The 20,003-nt window shown below is 40.1% G+C and overlaps 1 protein-coding gene across 8 annotated transcripts in view; it reads left to right on the top strand.

Moving 5' to 3' along the window:
- ANKRD26 (ankyrin repeat domain containing 26) overlaps positions 1–20,003 on the top strand; it is a 161,797-nt gene that overhangs the window by 119,369 nt on the left and 22,425 nt on the right. For 6 of the 8 annotated variants that reach the window (XM_075015007.1, XM_075014997.1, XM_075015014.1 and 3 more), the window contains 5 exons: positions 4,639–4,751; positions 5,192–5,333; positions 11,580–11,870; positions 12,882–13,117; positions 15,319–15,565. In XM_075015007.1, coding sequence (XP_074871108.1) covers positions 4,639–4,751; positions 5,192–5,333; positions 11,580–11,870; positions 12,882–13,117; positions 15,319–15,565 — 1,029 coding nt within the window. The remainder of the gene's footprint in view (positions 1–4,638; positions 4,752–5,191; positions 5,334–11,579; positions 11,871–12,881; positions 13,118–15,318; positions 15,566–20,003) is intronic. The other 2 variants (XM_075014990.1, XM_075015028.1) reach the window with 2 other exon arrangements.

Here is a 20,003-nt window from a genome sequence, read left to right as displayed (position 1 = left end):
AATTAAAACATTTCTTAAATATGAAATGCACATTGTTCCATTCCTTAGCTTTCCATCTAAATTGGAACAATTCAATTTTTGTTCCTACCTAAGATCCTTCATAGGATCATCCTGGACTTGGATCTGGCCAGACTCTTTCTTCCAGGAAAGAGATTGAAGGACATTTACCAATCTTTCCTGATATTGCAATATCCTCTGTCTCTGTGTGATTCTTCTTCAGACCAGTGAAGTTTACATCCTCTTCCACATAATTAATGCCTATAGCTCATCTGTAAATGAGAGAACTGAAATATTGGTTTATAGCCACATGCCCTCCAAATGATTGTTTAATGCTGGAACACTATTTTTATGGAAGCCTTTGGGAGTCTCTTTTAGTCAGATTTGCCAGGCAATGTGCTGCAATAACCAAGAACTCAGATTTGCAGACTATATAGTGGTTCTTTGATTGACTACACACGTGCATTTTATGCTCAGGTGTGTGCATGGTAGGATTTTAAATTATGCACAGTAGACACATGCCTAAGGGTGCCTAAAAGTTGTGTGTTAAAACTTCTGCACACCAGCATCAGCCCCAGAGTTGAGTTCAGGGCTTCTTCCTCTCAACTTCTGCATGGGCACGGGCTTCCACCCTCCCCTGTGCTCCATGGGCCTTTGGGAACACAGGCTTGGGGTTTCAACCCCCACAGCTCCAGCTAAGGCACCCAGGCTCAGGGCTTGCAGCTCTGACTTGAGGCTTCAGTCCGCACAGCTGCATCCAGGAGTTTTGGCACATAGGCTTGGGGCTTCTGGCTCTCCCTACCCTCTCTCCTGCTTGAGTAAGGGCTTCCGCACAGTGCCTCCATCTGGGGCTTGGGCTTCTACTCTCCAAAGGCTCCAGCCAGGGCTCATGGAACCTGGCTAGGGGATTCCACCCCTTCCAGCTCCTGCTGAGGCTTAGGTACCTGTTTTTCTGGGGTCCTCCAAGTTGGCCATAGAGTCTGTACTTAGGTCAGCTATAGGCAGAGGTGCACTGAAGATACTGTGCCTAGAAGTAACTATGATGTAGATCTGGCTGTATGTGTGCATGCATGTGAACTGCCTGCGCTAGTGCACAGGAACCAGACTGTTTTCTGCAGCAAAACCTGGTGAGGTGGAGCATGTGCCTTATGCTTCCTCATAGCCTCTCCTGAGGTAATGTTGGGCTGTGGTTTGGATGCCACCACATTCGTAATCAGTTCTTTTTTACTTCTTGTGGCCTGAGTCAGAATGCCCTCTGTTGTTTATGTCACGGTTGTTTTTTTTTTGCATAGTCAGTGAAGAAATCTCACTGCCTTTTTTTGTAAATAGTTACTTGCTGTTAGTACCCAGGCTTCCTTTATGGTTTTATTTTCGTTTTAAAATATTTAGTACTTGGTTTTCAGTGCTAGGCATCGACGGCATGAGCACTCACTGAACTTTAAGCACTGGGTGTCATGGGGTGTCTGTCTTAAATGGTGCTTTCTAAACGTGCTGTCTCTGTGCCTTTGTAAGGGATATGTTAAGGAAAGAAGCAGTATGAGTCTTTCTTTCAAAAAAGAACAGAGTTTTCCAGAAATCTGTGCCTCAAGCAATACCTAATGGAAAAGCCAATGAGAGGCCCTCATCTGAACATCCTGCCACCTGCACACAGTACATTATCAAGGCTGTAGTGATCTTGAACAGATCCCTGGGCTTGGACTCTTCTTCTTGGACAAAATGGGATTGAGTGTCTTCTCTGTGGCTTCCCCACAAAGGACTAATAATAGGGCCTTGGAATCATTAAAGGAGGACACGGCTGTGATCACCACTGCCTTGCAGCCATCCATGTTCCTTCCTGCCAGGGACATGACATAACCAAGAAACTCCATCACATTCTTGTGACATTCTTCTGTCTAGGCACAGAGATGATTTTGACCAAGCCTTGGTAGAATAATAGAGATCTAGAGTTCTTGATTTTCACAGAAAACGAAACTATTGGCTGAATAGGTGACCAAGGAATGATTTATAATATCCCTAAAGACGTCGTTCATAAAATGCTGGAAGGTAACAGAAGTATTTCAGGGGCCAAACAGTGTAGTCAAATATTCAAAATCCATCCACATACCATATTCTGAGCAAGCTATATGCTCCACTCAAGTCTGACTTCGTAAGGCTCCAAGCTGAGTGGAGTCCAGGAGCATGTTACCAAAGCGCAGAGGATATCAGTTGTGCACCACGATTTCATTTAGTGCCCAGTAATCAAGGCAGGGTTGAAGAGAACAATCCTTCTTGACTAGGAAAAATATGAAGGTGCCAACTGGAGAGGTGGAGGATGAATAAATCTTATCTGTGGGTTTTCCTGGAAATATTCCTCAAGGGTTTGTTAATGTGAGGTGTTGATCACCCCAAATTGCATGATTTCCTGCAGACCACTGAGGATAATACCAACTTTGAGTTATCATTTGAGATGTCATGGGTCCTGAAGAGAGAGAGAACCCATCAATGGTCTTGACAAGCTTGGGGAAGTCATGGTAGAGGATAGGGTTCTGATAATCCTTGACAACTTCCTGATCGATGAAGTTTCTTTATGCACTGAAGTTAACCAGGACCTCAAAACAGATGTCAGGCACTGCAGGGTGCTGAAGAAAAGATGAAATGGAAAGGTCCACTGGCTGGGTTTATCTAGATTCTGTAAGTGTAGTGGCAGAGCACATCACGGCAGAGTGAAATACTGACCTGCTCTCACATACTGGGGCTCAATTCTGGGATTTCTTAACTCAGAGAAATCCACCACAAAAAGCCACAATTCCCCACAGTACAAGCCGTCCTAGAGTCCAGCATCAGTTCTTTTCAATGACAGAGAGACACAGCTGAGCTTGATCAATCTACATTGGCTTGGGGTGTGGTAGACTACTCAGAGTATCCTAGTGTGAAAAGGTCTGGCTAGATGAGGGTCAGGGGATGCACTTTTTTCCTGTCCTCATTCTTAGTTGTCCAGCAGTACTGATGCACAAATGAGTTACAGCCACTCAGCACCCCTGCTTCCTCTTAAATAGAATCACTGAGTGCTTATCAGAAATAGTGTCATTATGCAGCCTTATTCCAGTGGATGCTGGTTGCCTGACATTGAAACTCAGCTGTGTATCTGGTTATGGGCTGGAATTCCAGCTGGAGGACCTGGAGCACAGTGTGTTTTCTGTTAGGGTTGTTAAAAATACCTTCCGTTGCCTCAAAATGTTTGCAAAGAGGGCTAGACATCTGCAGTAGTGGGGAAGCCCATGCCATGACCTGTCCAGTAAGCTGACTAATCATGATTTGTACTCAGGAATCAATCCCTTGGGCATGAGTGTTTTAGCAATACGAACAGGGCTTGACATTGATTCAAGAATCCCTGGAATTTCATCCAGTCCCTATTGAACTTGTCTGGTAGAGGAATGTTGGGCTCACAGATAACAGGTACAAGAGTCCAGGGAACTTTAACTACTATCTGGGTTTGCACCTGGGCCTTGGAGGGTGGCTTTTCAGCTCTTTGCTGCAGTAACCTGGGTGTGTATTTTGTGAGCTTGCACGTGAGCCTAAAGGTCTTCATTCTGTTTTCAAAGTACAACAAACTGGGCTTATTTTTCTCTGTGTAAGGCCCCTGCTAAGTCCGTGAGGTTGAGTGCTACTCTCTCAGTGATTGGATTTCTATGAAGATCTTCCGTGGTCTGGAAAGCGCACTCCATATTCAAGATACAGTGCTGGTGGTCTTGATGTTTTCTGAGTGAGAACAGATAAGAAAGCAGTAGTAGTAGTAGTAGGCATCCTTCAGTCTGCACAGACTATGGATCGCGCCCTTTAAAGTTTCAATTTAAGACTTCATTTACAGCGTCTATTGTGACTATAAAGACCCACACGAGAGTGACAGTCCTTGCTGCATCTCTTGCAGATGTAGTGGGTGTCTGGCAAGTCCTTATTGTGCTTTCTGTGTGCTCGCTTCTCCTCTGCTAGCTGTCTGATCTTCAACTCGCCCTTCTGAAGGCCCTTGTGTAACCCCTGCCTCCATCTGCCGCGGTCGTCTGCTAGTACTTCCCAGTTGTCCAGCTCGATGTCCACCTCTCTGAGGTCTATCTTGCAGACATCTTTGTAATGCAACTGGGGGCGTCCGGGGGATCTTTTGCCAGAGACTAGCTCACCATACATGATGTCTTTTGGAATCCTTCCATCGCATTTCAGTCCATACTGGAAGGATGCAAGACAAAATGTAATTTTTAGCTAAGGAGATAAAATATACTTTCTACATCTGAAATAATAACTAATGAAAATCCTTCAGAATGAGTTAATTGGAAATGAAAAAGTATCTTAATACGTATACAGACAGCACTTGATACAATGTAAGCAACCCTGAAAAACAATTAAATGAATATTTAAAAATAATGGGCAATAAATTAGTAAGGTTAACATCACTTATCAGTTCTGTCTGCTTCCTAGTTGGACATGAACGTATGTTTTTAGTAGAGTTTTATGTTATAACATCAAACTTTTAAAGCAAAGATTATTTATTCTAGCCTCTGTGTAAGAAACATAAAGTTTTACTTCCTGTGTATATCATATATAGTAAACGATAACTTCAGTTAATACTATATACAATGAAGTGTTTATGTTCCCCCCCCATTTTCAAAGTTTGAGAGTGAAAGGAAGAAAGTGAAGACATTAGTAGAGTTAAAACGATCAGTGGAAGTTCGGCTGGATCAAGAAATGAAGAGAAACAGTGAATTACAAAAAGAATGTAATGGGTACAGTTTTTTTTTATTCACTTTCAAGAAAATACCAAGTAAACCAAAACTTGGCTTTGTTCTTTTTACAACATTAAAGTTTGCCTGGAAAATGTTTATATAAACAGCCTCACAAATTGTTTGTGTAAGGCTGAACTCTTAATGTTGTTTACTATTGTAATTGAGCACCTCTTGCAAAGTGCAGTGAGTGAGTATGTTAAGCCAAGCTGCCATGGAACATTTCAGGCAGGGAAGGAGAAAAGGTCCTTGTTCTTCAGACCTACACATGCAGATGTCCTTATCAGGGCAACCAGAACTTAGCCGTAGACTCATTTCTGAAACTGAGAGGATGATTCCTCAGATTTATGCCTATGAAACATTAGAGTTGGATTTGAGAGGATTTGCTGTGGTGTTTAAGAGTACATAAAAAAGTCTGTCTTTCTACTATACGTAATGTGCAGAATGAAGAAACTGCTAAAAACAGCAAAGAAGAAACTAAAGGAATACAAGAATGGAGAGAGTGTTTCCCAGTTTAGTTTCCAGGGAGAACTGAAGAATAGGTATTCTGAAATGGATAACGAAGTTAGTAAATTAAGGTTAAAGGTAGGTTCTAGTTATGTCATTCATTCTGCATATATTCTCTTCAGGATGCTGTAAATGTGGTTGCTATGCAGTGAGGTGGGATTTTTGTTTTTGTTTTATTATTATTGTGGTTAAAGATTTTAAAGAAATAACCATTCTCAGCTCTCCACCCAAAGAGCCTAATGAAATTCTCATGTATGTCACAGGCTCTGAAAACACTCAGGAGAGGGATGGGAATATCCACTAAGATAAATGAACTGGGTCACATGTCTGTTACTTTTTCAGTTTGCATTCCTCTCGATGGGATGTTCTCATTCTGCTCAGATCACATGGAGATGAATGGGCCACTTCAGACTTTGAGACCCTGGTTCTGAAGGAAGATTAGTAGACAAACTCTTTCTCTCCATGCCTCTATCCTTCCTAGTTAAGTGTGCTTCTCATTGATCTAAAACCTGCATGCTTACGCAGATTTTCTTTAAATTTGCATTGCTTTCTGGGACCAAATTGGCATTTTGGATCATTTTGAGACAGTAGTTCCAGAGAGAGAAGTCCTGAAAAGGATAGCAGATTTTCAAAAAGTTACTGTGTAGACTTTGGCGCAGAGCCAGCGACTAAAACTATTTTGATGTGGCTCAAAACGTTCTGTTTGTTGGTTGTTTATGGAGTGGAGGGCATCAACTAAGTCTATGGGGAATTTAAAAGTATGTTCATTTCTTCAGTAGTGTAGTTTTGCATTCTGGAAAGCTGACAGTGTATGCCCCAGTAAAGAAGAAACTGTAATAGGGCTTCCGTGTAACCAATTTATGCTTGTCTAGATGATTTTAGGGAATGTGCTGATACCAGTGAACAGTCCTCCACTGATATTTCTAGTCCTAATCTTTGTACACCTGTACAGTAAAGACTTCATAACTCACTTTACTAGCTATAAGTTATCTGCTATAATACGGGTTGAACCTCTCTAAATCAGGACTCTGTTGTCCAGCAACCTCTGTAATCCAGCATGATTTTAGTTAGCTGGATGACCACTTCTCATGCATATGGCCACACTTCCCAAGGTCTCTTCAAGTTTGTTTCTAGCCACCAGTCCTGGCTCCCAGTCTTCTGTGGTGTTATCTAGCTGTAATTTACCCCAAAATATCTTCTAAAAGGCAAGTAAGCAAAGGACGCGTTGGTAATGCTTCTAGACAATATTGATCTCTCGTGATCTGGCATATTCCATTGTCCGGAGCCAGTCACATCCCAAAGATGCTGGATTAGAGAGGTTCGACCTGTGTCATATGTTTGTATTTTATTGGAGAGGTTTACTGTGAACACAGCAGAATAGTCAATAGCAGACTTAAACAAAATCTTTGTTATTGTGGATGAAGAGGAGTTGATGACAGAGAACTTGTAGGCTGGGAACAAGAGCAGGGAAAAGGAGAAGAGTTTCAGTTGGAGAAGGGGTGAGCATTGAGAATGGATGACAGGCAAGGCTTGCGTTGGTTGTTCACAGATTTTTCTCATTTTATTAGCCTTTGGGGAGGCAAGGGCAAAGGGCTACTTCCTGATCTTGGAGTAGATTAATGTGGTGTTTCCTAAAACACATTGTGCAGAAGTACAGAACAGACAGTGCTGGTGATTGAACCACAAAGGCAGGGGTGAGCAAAGTAGGGGGTGGCCTTGTGAAATGTCAAAAGAAGGAGGGTGCAGCATAATTGGCTGCAGGTCTCAGACTCATCCATCTCATTGCAAATGTTGAAATACATTACTATATTTAAGTTTATGTATTCATAGTTACATACTGACTAATAAAGTCCTTATGTTCTACATGCATATCGTCTTACCATGCTGAAAGGGGCTTTTTCATATCAATGTAACTGAAATTTCTATTGGTTTGGATTACATCAGACAGGTTGGAAGGCCCTCCTAATTGCAGGTACAGAAAGTAGGGCCCAACATAAAAAGTTTGCTCACCCATGCACTAAGGGAAGAAAGAGGTATGTGTTCTGCCATGGTCTCGAGGTGTGGATTCTGAGTGATTCATCCACAATGTTGGAGAAATTTGTGGTAAAATATGGAGAACAGCAAAGTACTGATTTGATTGACACACAAGGAACAGTGGTTTGAAGTTGTAATGGAGGAGGTCTAGGCTAATTATTAGGAAAAACTATTTCACTAAGATTTCTTTTGGTAGCCAACTTATCGACCCAACCCCAATCGCTTGATTGGTATCGCGGACCTTGTTTATCCAGGCGACGTCTGAGCCAGCATCTTTTAACATTTGGTTGTACTGGCATCAGATTTCATATGTATTGTTGTTTGATGGTCAGCGCATCGACACACATCTGATCAACGCTCCTCCTTCATCCAGGCTTGGGACTGGCATGGAGCTCTCATGTGAAGATATTGAGAGGTATTACGGTGAATATAAGACCAGGGAGGTGCATAAGACAATTAGGAATATTAATAGGAAATGGCAGTCGAAGCAGATGGCGATCAAAGATGAGAACAAAGAAGTGCTTGTGAACAGGGAGAAGATTGTGCAGCGATGGATGAGGTATTGCAGTGATCTATACAAAGCACAGCTGGACCCGCGTGTCTCAGAGAGACTGAATGAAGAATTGAAAGAGATATCTCCCCCGAGTATTGAGAGTCAGGCCAATATTTCAAAGGAGGAAGTAGAAAAAGCAGTGAAATGACTAAAGAACAACAAGAGCCCTGGAATAGATAAGATCATGGGAGAGATGATCAAATATGGTGGAGAAAGTAAGATTCAGGAAATACGCCGACTATGTAATATAGCATGGAGAGAAGGGAAGGCACCTAAGGAATGGACAAGATCTGTGCTATTGGCAATACCCAAGAAAGGAAGTACGTTGGAGTGTAAGAACTACAGAACGATTGCCCTAATGAGTCATCTAGGTAAAATGCTGATGATGATACTGACTGAGAGATTAAGATCACAGGTAGAAGAACATATAGCAGATGAGCAAGCAGGGTTGAGAAAAGATTGAAGTACCATACAGCTGATATTGGCACTAAGACTGATAGCAGAGAAAGCTCAACGAAAGAACAAAAATGTCTACACTTGCTTCGTTGATTTTTCAAAAGGCATTTGACAGTATAGATCAGAAAGTGACTTGAGCGTTGTTGGAGTCATATGGAGTGGATAGCAGACTTATACGGTTGTTGAAAGTTATCAATGATAATGCGGAGGCGGCAGTAAGAACATGCGGGGAGTTGAGAAGTTGGTTTAAAACAAGTAGAAGTACGAGACAAGGAGATCCAATATCGCCAAGTATCTTCATCGCACATCTGGAGAGTGCAATGGACAAGATCAAGGAAGAGGTAGAAGGGATATCTGTGCACGGGAAAACAATTAACAGCTTGAGGTTTGCAGCTGATATAGTTATCATTGAGGAAGATGAGAAGCTAGCGAAAACAGTGCGGGTGTTAAACAACGAATGGAAGCGGCACGGACTGATTATGAACATCGATAAAACAAAAACAATGGTATTTGGAGATAAGGAAATAGGAAGGAATCAGTGTGGATGGTATTGAACTAGAAAATGTAGAGAAGTTCACATATCTGGGGAGCAACATAACCTATGATCTAGACTGTAAGAAGGAAATAGCGACTGGAATAGTGAAAGCAAGAGCGAGTTTGAAGGCGATGGATAAGATTTGGAAAAGCAAAGCAATTAGCTTAAGAACGAATCTGGGCGTCTTGAAAACGTGTGTATTCAGCAGCATGTTGTACAGATCTGAGACATGGAGGATGATGATTCGAAAAGAAAAATATTGGCGTTCAAAAGGAGTTGTTATAGAAAGATTCTGAGAATAGGGTGGATGCAGAAGGTCACCAATGAGGAATTATATAGGAAGATACATCCAAAAGAGAACCTGCTGCAGACGGTTATAAAACGGAAGCTACAACTATTTGGACATATTTGCAGAATGAACTACAAATGAAAAATCAAGACCGTAGTATTCAGCATAATGGAAGGTTCGAATAGGAGAGGCAGACCCCACAGAGAATGGATAGATGATGTAGTAGATTGGTGCTGAGCTAGTCTTCAGAAACTAAGCCACTCTACACTGGATAGGGAAAGATGGAAAGAAATAGTGAGAGAGGCATCAGACACCAACGGGCGCTGAGCCTACAGTTATCGATAACGATTTCACTAAGAAGTAGGAAAAGCGCTGGAGTGGGTTACTGAGGGAGGTGGTGCAATCTCCATCCCTAATGCTTGTTAAGGCCAGGCATGACAAAGTCCTGGCTAGGATGATTTAGTTAAGATTGGTCCTGCTTTGAGTGAGGGGGCGGATGTTGGATTAGATGACCTTCTAAGGTCTCTTCCAACTCTAATTTTCTATGATTTTATGACTCAGTATGCAGATTTCATGAAAAGACATGACCTGCCTACATGACTATTAACTCCTGTAAACAATGTATCTTTTTCTATTTAAAAAACCCCCAGGAAATACATTAGCAAAAAACTGTTCATGCAAAGTTAAGCTGTGTTTGGTAGTATGTTATCCCCTTGCAGAATGTTGAGTTGACCCAAAAGCAAAATTCTAAAAAACAGGAAATGTATAGTTAAGTCCATGCAACCTTACTCTGCCCTCTTTCAGCAATGTTTGATGTGTCTCAAACACACACACATGAACTCGGCCAACCCTATAGTTGCTGAAAGTAATAATAATATTGGCCACACCACTTACTTTGAACAGTCCTTCATATTTTCTCATTTTACTAGCCTCTGGGGAGCACATGTTCACTCTGACCTTTGGCACTGGAAAACTGAGGTCCCACATCGTGGCATACGGTCACACGCTTAGCCAATCCCCAAAAAGAATACCGGTGTGTAATTTAAGAACAATGGCATTGTCTCCACTAGTAGTTTCGTCAGTCAGGTGGGGGAAAAATATAATCTCTAACCGACATAAGTTTTACCAGTTGAAAGCACCAATGTGGACAGTACTATGTTTCTCTCCTACCAGCTAGCTACCACTACTTTTTAGATTAATTATCCCATCATATTTTAGGTCAACAGGCAATGAAGTTGTACTGTAGGGGGCAAAACTTAACTGTGTATTGCTTATGTTTAGAAATATTTCTACCTTTCCTCGGAGAAGCCTGACATGCTACAGTCTATTCACCTCATTTTATTAGTGTATCTTTGCTGCCAGTGCACTATATTGAAGAAATCAAGTAACTTTTACTATGTATTTAATGCTTTTAGTACTTTCACATGAGGCCCTTTTTATAAATAACAATAGTAATATTTTAAAGACTAACAAAATGATTTATTTGATGATGAGCTTTCATGGGACAGCCCCACTTTCTCAGATCAATCATCTGTCCCATGAAAGCACATCACTGAATAAATCATTTTGTTAGTCTTTAAAGTGCTACATTTCTGCTGTTGTGTTTTATTAGAATACAGACTTAACAGGGCTACCTCTCTGTTAATACTAATATTTTTATGACTGCAATTAAAAAGTAAAAATTGTATTTCAACATCAAGGAAGGGGATGTTTATATCTTCTCTTCCTTGCAACTATGTTTATACATATCAGAACGTTGGAATAAGAAGGTCTGTTTGATGCTGTCTGTATATTTTTATACTTTATTTTATTTAGTATTGTATTTTCCTTTTTTTATATAAAAAGGCCAAGAAAACCACAAAATACGCTGTAATTACAAAAAGGATAAATCGTTTTTTCCAGTGAGATTTATTTGGGTTTCAGAACCTATTGACTGATCTAGCATTGTCTTAAAAATTCTTATATGCAAACTAATTTTTAGTTTACCATAAACATATTTTTATTTCTCTGATAGCATAAAAGCTTTCTTACAGTCCAGTTTTACAAATTTTAAATGGGTGTATACCATTTTTATGTATAACAAGGCTCCATCTCTCATGCTTCTGCTTACCATACAGCATATGAATAGTCCCATGACTTCACTGGGACTCCTCGTGCATTTAAAGGCAAATGCATAGGTATAGTGCCTGTGGGTTTGGGACCTAAATGATTTTGCTTTTTAAAATATTCCTGCAAACTACTATCTGTAGGTGGAGAAAAAAGAAGACTTAAGCTATCCTATGAAAAATAATTTAAAAGACCTGCTTTTATTAAGTTTAGAATGATTTATATTCATTTTAAATACAAAATTACTAACTTGTAAATTTAACTTGATTTTTTTTCCACTGGTTTTCAATGAATTTAGAAAACTTTTGGACTTCCTGTTTGATTGAGTTTAAACTTTTTCAATGTATACAGACAGATGAACTATCCAAAAAACTGGATATAGAGTCAAAAAAGTCTATGCAGTTAGAATCTACAAATCGTGATCTGCGAGAACAGTTGTCATCTATGAAGATACTGCATAGGAATCATGAAAAGCTGGAGAAGAGCAAATGGCAGCTGGAAGAAGAAGTAGCTAACCTCAAACGTCAAGTAGAGACTAATATGATGGACCACAGTCAAATAGAGCAGTATAAAAGAGAGATTGAAGAACGAGCTAGACAAGAAATAAGACAAAAACTAGAAGAAGTCAATCTCTTTTTGCAGGTTAATTTATTTACTACTTTATTTTGTAAACTGGTGCTTTAAGCTTTATGATCCATATTTATTTCTAAGTGTAAAGATGCTTTATTTTAGGTGTTTTCTTTTCATTATAAAAGCTGCATATATAATATTTATGTATGTTTCCAGTTTAGTAGTTAGAAAATTAGAGATACTGTAGAAAGAAGAAATAAAATACAGGTAAAAATCATTACAGTCCCTAACATTATCACCTGGAAGTCAGTTTATCACAAAACCTGCCCCATACTGACTTTCCATTTATGACTAATTTTTTACCCTAGAGGGGAAGCTCAACATGTCTTACACTTAGAGGGGTAGTACCCTTTCATGCTGACCAAAGTTGTTCTTTATATTTATTTTGCAGAGCTACACTGACTTTCCCTCCTTCTTTTATTTCCAGTTCAGTTCATGAACTTTTCTAGATGGAGATGAACTGAGGGAACACTAAAGGGAGGGATTATTTATGTCCTCAGCCAGTAGATTGTTATGTTCCAGAGATACAGTACATGTCTACCACTTCTCCTATGCCATACCTACTACCTCCTTATGGGTTGTTACTTTTGAAGGTAGCCACACTGCTATAGTGTGGTTCTGAAAACAGTATTTGAGAAAACAAAAGTCACAAAGTAACATCATGTCTTTTTACTGCTAGTTATTATTTCAGTACTGGAAGTACTATCTACATATGCATATAGATCAAATGGAATTCCAGCTCCAGAAGGGGGATCCCAGATCCACTGCAATTAGACTACTGTTTTGTAAGATTGAAAGTTGTGTAGTTCTGTCTTTACTGTAACAGATCATTATGGAGGGACAGTTTCTGTCAAAGCTGAAATGTTTGTATTGTGTAGTTACTTAAAATGTCTCACTATATTGTGTATGACACTAAGAGTAGTTTCCTATCTGAATAAAATAGTGTACTTACGTTGAATATGATAAACAGTTGGGGCTAAAAATCTTTCTTCCTATGTATTAAAGTAGTATTATTTGCTTTAGACACAGGCAGCCTCCCAAGAGACATTAGAACAAATAAGAACGACTAATAATGCTTCATTGAGAAACCAACTGGAGCACAGAATTAGAGATCTAGAATCTGAACTGGCTAAAATAAAAAACACACAAGTGGACAGTGTCTTTCAAAAACAGTCTACGCAGGCTGAACTGGAAAGATACAAAGATCTTTATTTGGAAGAATTAAAAATCAGAAAATCCCTAGCAAATAAACTGGAGAGGTAAGTCAAAACAATTATTTTAAAATAAATGATAAAATATTATTTTTCCTCCATTAACTTTCCTCCTAAAATGCCTTATTCCTGGAACTGCTAACTGTAATATGCATCAATCCAAGACCAGGTATCACTGGATGCAGTAGACTTTCAACCTTCCAGTTAGTTATGCATACGAGTTCCTTTCAATATCTTATGTGTAGAAGAAATATCTTTAATTAATTGTTTAGACAGAGGGCTTCATAATCCAGGTCATGACCTCTAACATTATCCAGAACCAGAAGAATGTTAAATGCCAAAATTTTGTTTGACAATGATTTTTCATTTCAGGGACAAAGTAGTCCACAAACCAGTCATGGAAAATTTATCTTGTTATCTAAGCTTTTTTCTGTGATTTACATATGAGAGGAAGCCAAAATTTCACATAATTTTTCATAGCTCATGGGTTTTCACTTTGATACACAAACAATAGCTTCGAAGGGTCCTGTGGCACCTTATAGACTAACAGAAAAGTTTTGAGCATGAGCTTTCGTGAGCACAGACTCACTTCATGAGATGCTGGTCTTGGAAATTTCCAAGACCAGCATCTGATGAAGTGAGTCTGTGCTCACGAAAGCTCATGCTCAAAACTTTTCTGTTAGTCTATAAGGTGCCACAGGACCCTTCGTTGCTGCTACAGATCCAGACTAACATGGCTACCCCTCCAATACTTGAAACAATAGTTTGAGTTTCTTGTCACCATTAGCATTGCCACCTACCAGCAGTGTTAGGCCATGTTTAGAGGCCTTGAAGCCAGGAGCATTTTTATTTTTTTAATAGAAATGCAAGACATAGGTGGCATCCATTTCCTTTCCAAAACACACCTGTCTCATCTGCATTTAAAACTTTGGCAAGAGTCATAGCTGTCTTCATCAGTCATTTTCTTAGCATTTTAGAAAATGCTTTAGCTGCCTTTTCCTACTCCCATACATTTTTAAATCCATACCTTTTCTGGAATTGGTGAAACCATCCTTGGCTTGCAGTGAAAGTTTCCTCAGCAGTCTCTTTCAGTTTTTGTGTTCTCCTACAAGGTGATGGCCTTCTCCAGCCGTATAGCCTGCATCCATTCTTTTTTTTTCCCTTCCTTTTTAGCACTTCTTTGCCTCATAATCTTTACAGAGGAATTCTTTAAAGAATGTTTTGCTTTACTAACAGTATCATCAGCATTCTTGATAATGGCAGTCCAAGATGTCAAGCAGTATCAACAGAACATTCACCTTTTTTACTGTGCTTTGTAATGTCCAAATTTACATCCAGAGACACATGGCTGCAGTGCCACTTACATTCACTAACTCCACTCATTCCACTTGCGCTGCCAGTAAGCTTAGAACTCATTGTTTCCGACCGAGGGGACTGAGGGAAGAGGCGTGAGAGAAGCGTTCCACTTGTTTCAGGTCAATGCAAGCGTGAAATATGAATTAGGCGAGTGAGTGTGGGGTACATAAGGACGTAAGTGTTGGGGAAAATAAGGATGTTAAGTACAGTAAACTCTTTCATATCCTTCCACCCCAGGACTGAGAGGTTACCAGATGTTCACATATTCTGGATAATACAGAGGTATACCTAGCAATGCATAACACTAAAGAAAAACAAGATTAGATATTAAGAAATAAACAATATATGTAGAATACTTTATATGCCAACAACAGTCGTATTGTACATGGTGAACTTACACTGTATTTGCAGTATTTGTTTGTATTTACTTCTACTATACTGTACTTATAGAAAACGTAACTAAAATTTACTTTTGTTTAAAGTGCCAGTTATTCGAGCATTCCAGATGCTGGAATGCCAGTTATCAAAGAGTTTACTGTAAAACCATTCCATTTTTTCACACTGACATAAATGAGCAACAGCATTAATGTATAATGGGATCCCCTGTACATTAAAGATTATAGTAATTGCGACATATAACTATTTAAGGTAAATTGTCTTAGCCAAATTGTGAGAGGTGCTGAGCATCTCTAACCCTCATTCATTCATTCCCAGGAGGCACTCAATATTGCAGGATTGGTTTCTCAGAAAAATCTGATGGAATTGAATAGTGTTTCCAATTTCTAATATTATTAATAATTTACTATTATAGTTATGTAATAAAAATAGCTTGAAATTCAGATGACATTCAGTTATGTAAAGATGAGTAAAAGCTACATCTTCATTTTTCACAGGGCCAATGAAAAGATAGCAGAGGCCAATTCTAAACTCCTTCATGAGCGCCACAGAAGCAAATCTTTAATTGCTAACAGCATTGTAAATGGGAGTCTTTCTGCAAGTCCAGTCCTAGATACAACTCATCTTGGCAATCTCAGCAATAATTTGACACTAAATAGAAGTCTTGGTCTTGGAGGAAGTTTTATAAACCCAACTGGAAATGCATTATCTTCAAAAAACAGAGTGGAAGCTTATCTTGCTAAGGTGAGCAATTACATCATTCTAAGTTATTTTATAAAACTTTAAGGTTAAAACCATAGTCTTAGTCTTTTTAATGAGCTTTTAAATGCAAATAAATATCCCAATTTTTGTAACCTAATACTATAAAAACCAAAATAATTAATCATGAAGATAAATGATTATAGGAAGTAAAGAGAGACTGTAATACTTAAATAATGTGGGACGTATGACCCTGTTTGCAAAGAAGCATGCACACAAGCTGGAATATCTGGCAACTATTATTCAACAAGAAAAAGAAAAAAATCTTAAGAATTTTTGTTGTAGGTTGCTGGAAACACCTCACACAGCTGCCTATTTTGTATTTATGTAGAAAGATAATTTACTTTATGGAAGGATGCAGCTCAAGACCTCATGTTGTTGTTAAACTTGCTAGCTTTAATCAAAAAATGTTAGGTAAGCGTACTTTTGCTTTCTTCAGTTACCTTCCTAATGTTTTGCCATGTACATGCTTCATTGATCTCTACTCTTTGGCAAGTGACTTGGCACGTGAATATTGGCCTGTTCAGCACCATTAAAAAGAATATTGTAAAATCGGATTGCCTATATTTAGTATTCACATCATGATGAGGAAATTTTGCCAGGACCAGCATATATTTACTTTTTAATAGCTCCTTAGCTTATTCTCTTTGGTCTGTCTCAGGTTGAAGAGCAGTATAATAAGGCAAAATACATGATACCATATATATACTGCATTATTACCTGATTTCCTTTTCCTTTGGAATATGAATAATAATTAAAAATAAAACTAATTGTTGTTGTTCTTCAAGTAACTGTCTGTGCAAATTCCACTTTGAATGTACATGCACCTCACATGTGCAAGACTGAATTGTTTTTGAATAGCAGTGTCTGTTGGAAACATCTCAGTATGTAGGAGCCCTTATGATGATCAAAGCATTGGATAAAAGGGGCTTGGCAGCCTCAGCCACCTCTCAGTTCCTTGGCTACAGAAAGAAATTTCCTGGTGTCCACTTCTCTTCATCTACCAAGAGTATTTTGAGCTGTTGTTCTAGATACTCAATTGGTAGTTTACACAGGCATACTACTGGGTAAAAAATAATAATCACATCTGCCCTCACTTCTTCTGTGAGACCTCACATAGTCTCAGAATGGCCAAACTCAGCCTCCAAGTAACAGAGAGTTATCCTTGCTAGTCAATATACTATCAAAACAAAAAAGTAGTCCAGCAGCATTTTAAAGACTAACAAAATAATTTATTAGGTGATGAGCTTTCGTGGGACAGACCCACTAGTCTGTTCTGGTATGGCTATGGTCTGAAGAAGTGGGTCTGTCCCATGAAAGCTTCTGTGAGGCCTAATCTGTGAGACAGCAGCATCCATCAGCGATTGGACATTTAAAATGACTTATAGGTATAAGAGAAGGATACATGGCTGAGTGATACTTGGTGCACAAATATCTCTGATCACTCTGAAGCTGCATTAACTAGAGAAATTTATGAACACATCTTCAGATCCTGACAAGAGACCTAATAAACCTGCTACATCCACTCAGCCTCTCACAAAGGACTATAAGTAGCACTGCTTCTTGGACCTAAGAGAATACAAATTTTACATCCCAGTCAGAAGACTCCTGTGGCTCCATTCCCTCTCCTATCCCATGTCACCTTTTCCCTCAGCAATCTTACTAACACTGGCTTTATTGGTCTCCAAGCAGTATCAACACTTATGTTAAGAAACCAGCTTTTCTTGGTGGTCTTCAGACCACCCCTGCCTAAACAGCACATTGAGGAAGTCTTAGCACCTACTCCCAGACATCATCAGTTGCTGAATGAGAGCAAGACCTCAGTGGAGATGACCTCGCCTCTGACCAGTCAATCTGTGTTTTCTAACCTCCCCATAAGACTACCAACCCTCCTTAGGGTGGCTAAAGTTTTTCGGGAACTGGAACTAGCAGAAACATTGGCTATCCCATTATAGATAATCCAAAAAAAGCAAAATAAACTATTGGCCCTTCTCCAACCATCATCTTTAGCTAGAATGAATTTATCTGTTAACTTAGAACTTTTGGAACCAACAAAGGTCATCTCAAACACTTCTACATCCATCCCTCCAACTTCCAAGTGCGCAACAAGAGGTATTAGGTGCCAACTAATGGGTACAAATACTTCTTAAAATTCCATTCTCAACACCCTTCTTGTGCAGGCTGTTGACAAGAAATCTAAAAGTACAAATCCATTCTCAGAGACAGACAAAGAAGAGGGATCTCTTCGGACAAAAAAAAAAATTATACTTCTCAGTGAATCATCCACTAAAAAATGCCTGTTATCAAGCACTTCTTTCTAAGTATGATGCCCTATTACAACAAAGACTGTCTGCCTTAACAAAAAAGCTCCCTTATGGTCAGCCATTACAGATGTATGGCTCTCTGATAGAACGTTACCTCCAGCTCCAGGTGTCTGGTATCACACAAGGCGTGGGTGCCCACTCTCACAACATCCAGAACAGTCCCCTCTGCTGCTTGGCAAGCTGAGCCACCCTCCAGTAAAGGTCCGTCTTTAAATCTCCAACCTCATTATCTCTCTGCAGCCCTGTTCACCTAGTTCATTCACAGTCCATTCTCTCCCTTGTATTGGGAGGCCCACATGGGCCCAGTTTCCTCCACCACTTACAACAAGGTTGGCTCACTGCTGTGGCACCTCCTCCTGGTTAGTTGAGAAATTACCTCTGACCATTGAGTGCACAGCCTCCTGGCCAGTGCATCACCTATGATCTCTCTGGTCCATTGTCTCCACCTTTTCTTTTCAGACCCACATTTCTCCCTGGATTGCAGGATCATATTTAGGACACTATCTTCTGGTAGCACCCACCACTCCATTTTTGCCCCCTTCCAGGGGTATCAGCAGTCCTCCATCAATACACCTGTCACTGTGGCCAACTGCAGCCCAAAGTTTAGTCCCCTGCCTCAGGGGCAAGTCACAATCTGTAGAGGTCATGCTGCTTGGTGGCAAGGTGTGATGCAAGGGTGAAGGGAGGGACCCGTGCCCACCCACTATTCTGGTTCCAAGCTCAGGGGACTCTGACACCCTCCTTCACTCCCCTAAAATCACCTCAGTGTTCCCAGGGCCACTTCCCCATGACCCTAGCACCTTCTCAGCCCTTATATCAAAGCCCTCAGCCTGAAAGATGTCTGGCAAGCTCTTCTGTCCAGGTGCCCTGAGCCTGCCAGCTCTGCTCCACTATAAGGTGCTTCCCCCAGGACACCAGTACCTCGCCTTTGCTGGTCAGGACCCAACTGCTCTCTGCTCTGCTGAGCAGCTCCTTATGTCAGGGCTGCCCTAGCAAGCTGTACTTTGGCTCCTTATAAATCTCTCTGATTGGAGGGATTTGTGCAGGCTCTTTCTCCCCTAGTTTTAGCCCTTCCCTTGTCAGAGCAGAGCAGCTATCCAATTGCATGGTGATTCAGGCCTTTATTGCAGGTCCTCTTTATTCCATCATTCACAAGAACAAAGTCACTCTTAGGCCTTATCTGAAGTTCTTGCCTAACGTAGTCTTAGACTTTCACGTTGAGTCTCTTCGTCTACCAGTCATTTTCCTCAAACTTCATTCTTCCTCTGCCACAGCAAAACTTTACTCAGTGGATATAGTTAGAGTGGTCTTTTTATCTGCACAGGACTAGGTTGATTAGGGTTTCACTGAAACTGGTACATTTTGTAGAACAAATGAGTACAACTGATGTCCTTGCAGAAATATCTTAAATGGATTTTGAACAATATAAATCCTTATGTATTGTTAAAGAATGATATTGTGATCATTTGATTCGAGTCCAGCAGGATAACACTTATCTTTTACCAGTCCAATTGATTGAGATACATGGAGGGAGTATATGGCATTCAGTCTACACTTTTACCACTTGGGTCTATAGATCAGATGCAAGCTTTGGTCAGGTGATCCTTTGATTAGTACTTACGTTGGAATCCTTTTACACATCTAGGTATGGGATACTTCCTTCTTCTCACCAGCAGTGAAATCTGCATCATCAGTCACGCTGAAAAGAAAGGTTATTTAACTTTACAATCAGTCAGGCAATGTCTAGATTACAGCGATTTTTCAACAGAAGTTTTTGGTGGAAGATCTCTTCCGACAAAACTGCTGACGACAGATCATGGCCAAATTACCAAGTGGATCGCAAGAGTGATCCCCTCTGTCGCTAGAGTGTGTCTGGACTGTCCTGCCACTCTCTCAACAAAACAGCTGACCAGAAGCACAGCAGTCCCAGAAGCCCTGTCTATTGACAGAGGGCCTCCCGGAACATCCAGACCAGCTTTCTGTTGATAGAATGTCTTGGGAATCTGGATGCTCCCGAGGTTTTGTCAACAAAAGTGAGGTTCTTCAAGATAAATTGTCCACACTGATTCCACAACCTTGCCCTCTGTCCTTGCTAATCC

The sequence above is a fragment of the Carettochelys insculpta genome, chromosome 1, assembly GCF_033958435.1.
Source record: "Carettochelys insculpta isolate YL-2023 chromosome 1, ASM3395843v1, whole genome shotgun sequence".
NCBI lineage: Eukaryota > Metazoa > Chordata > Testudines > Carettochelyidae > Carettochelys > Carettochelys insculpta.
This window is presented reverse-complemented; position numbering and strand designations above follow the sequence as displayed.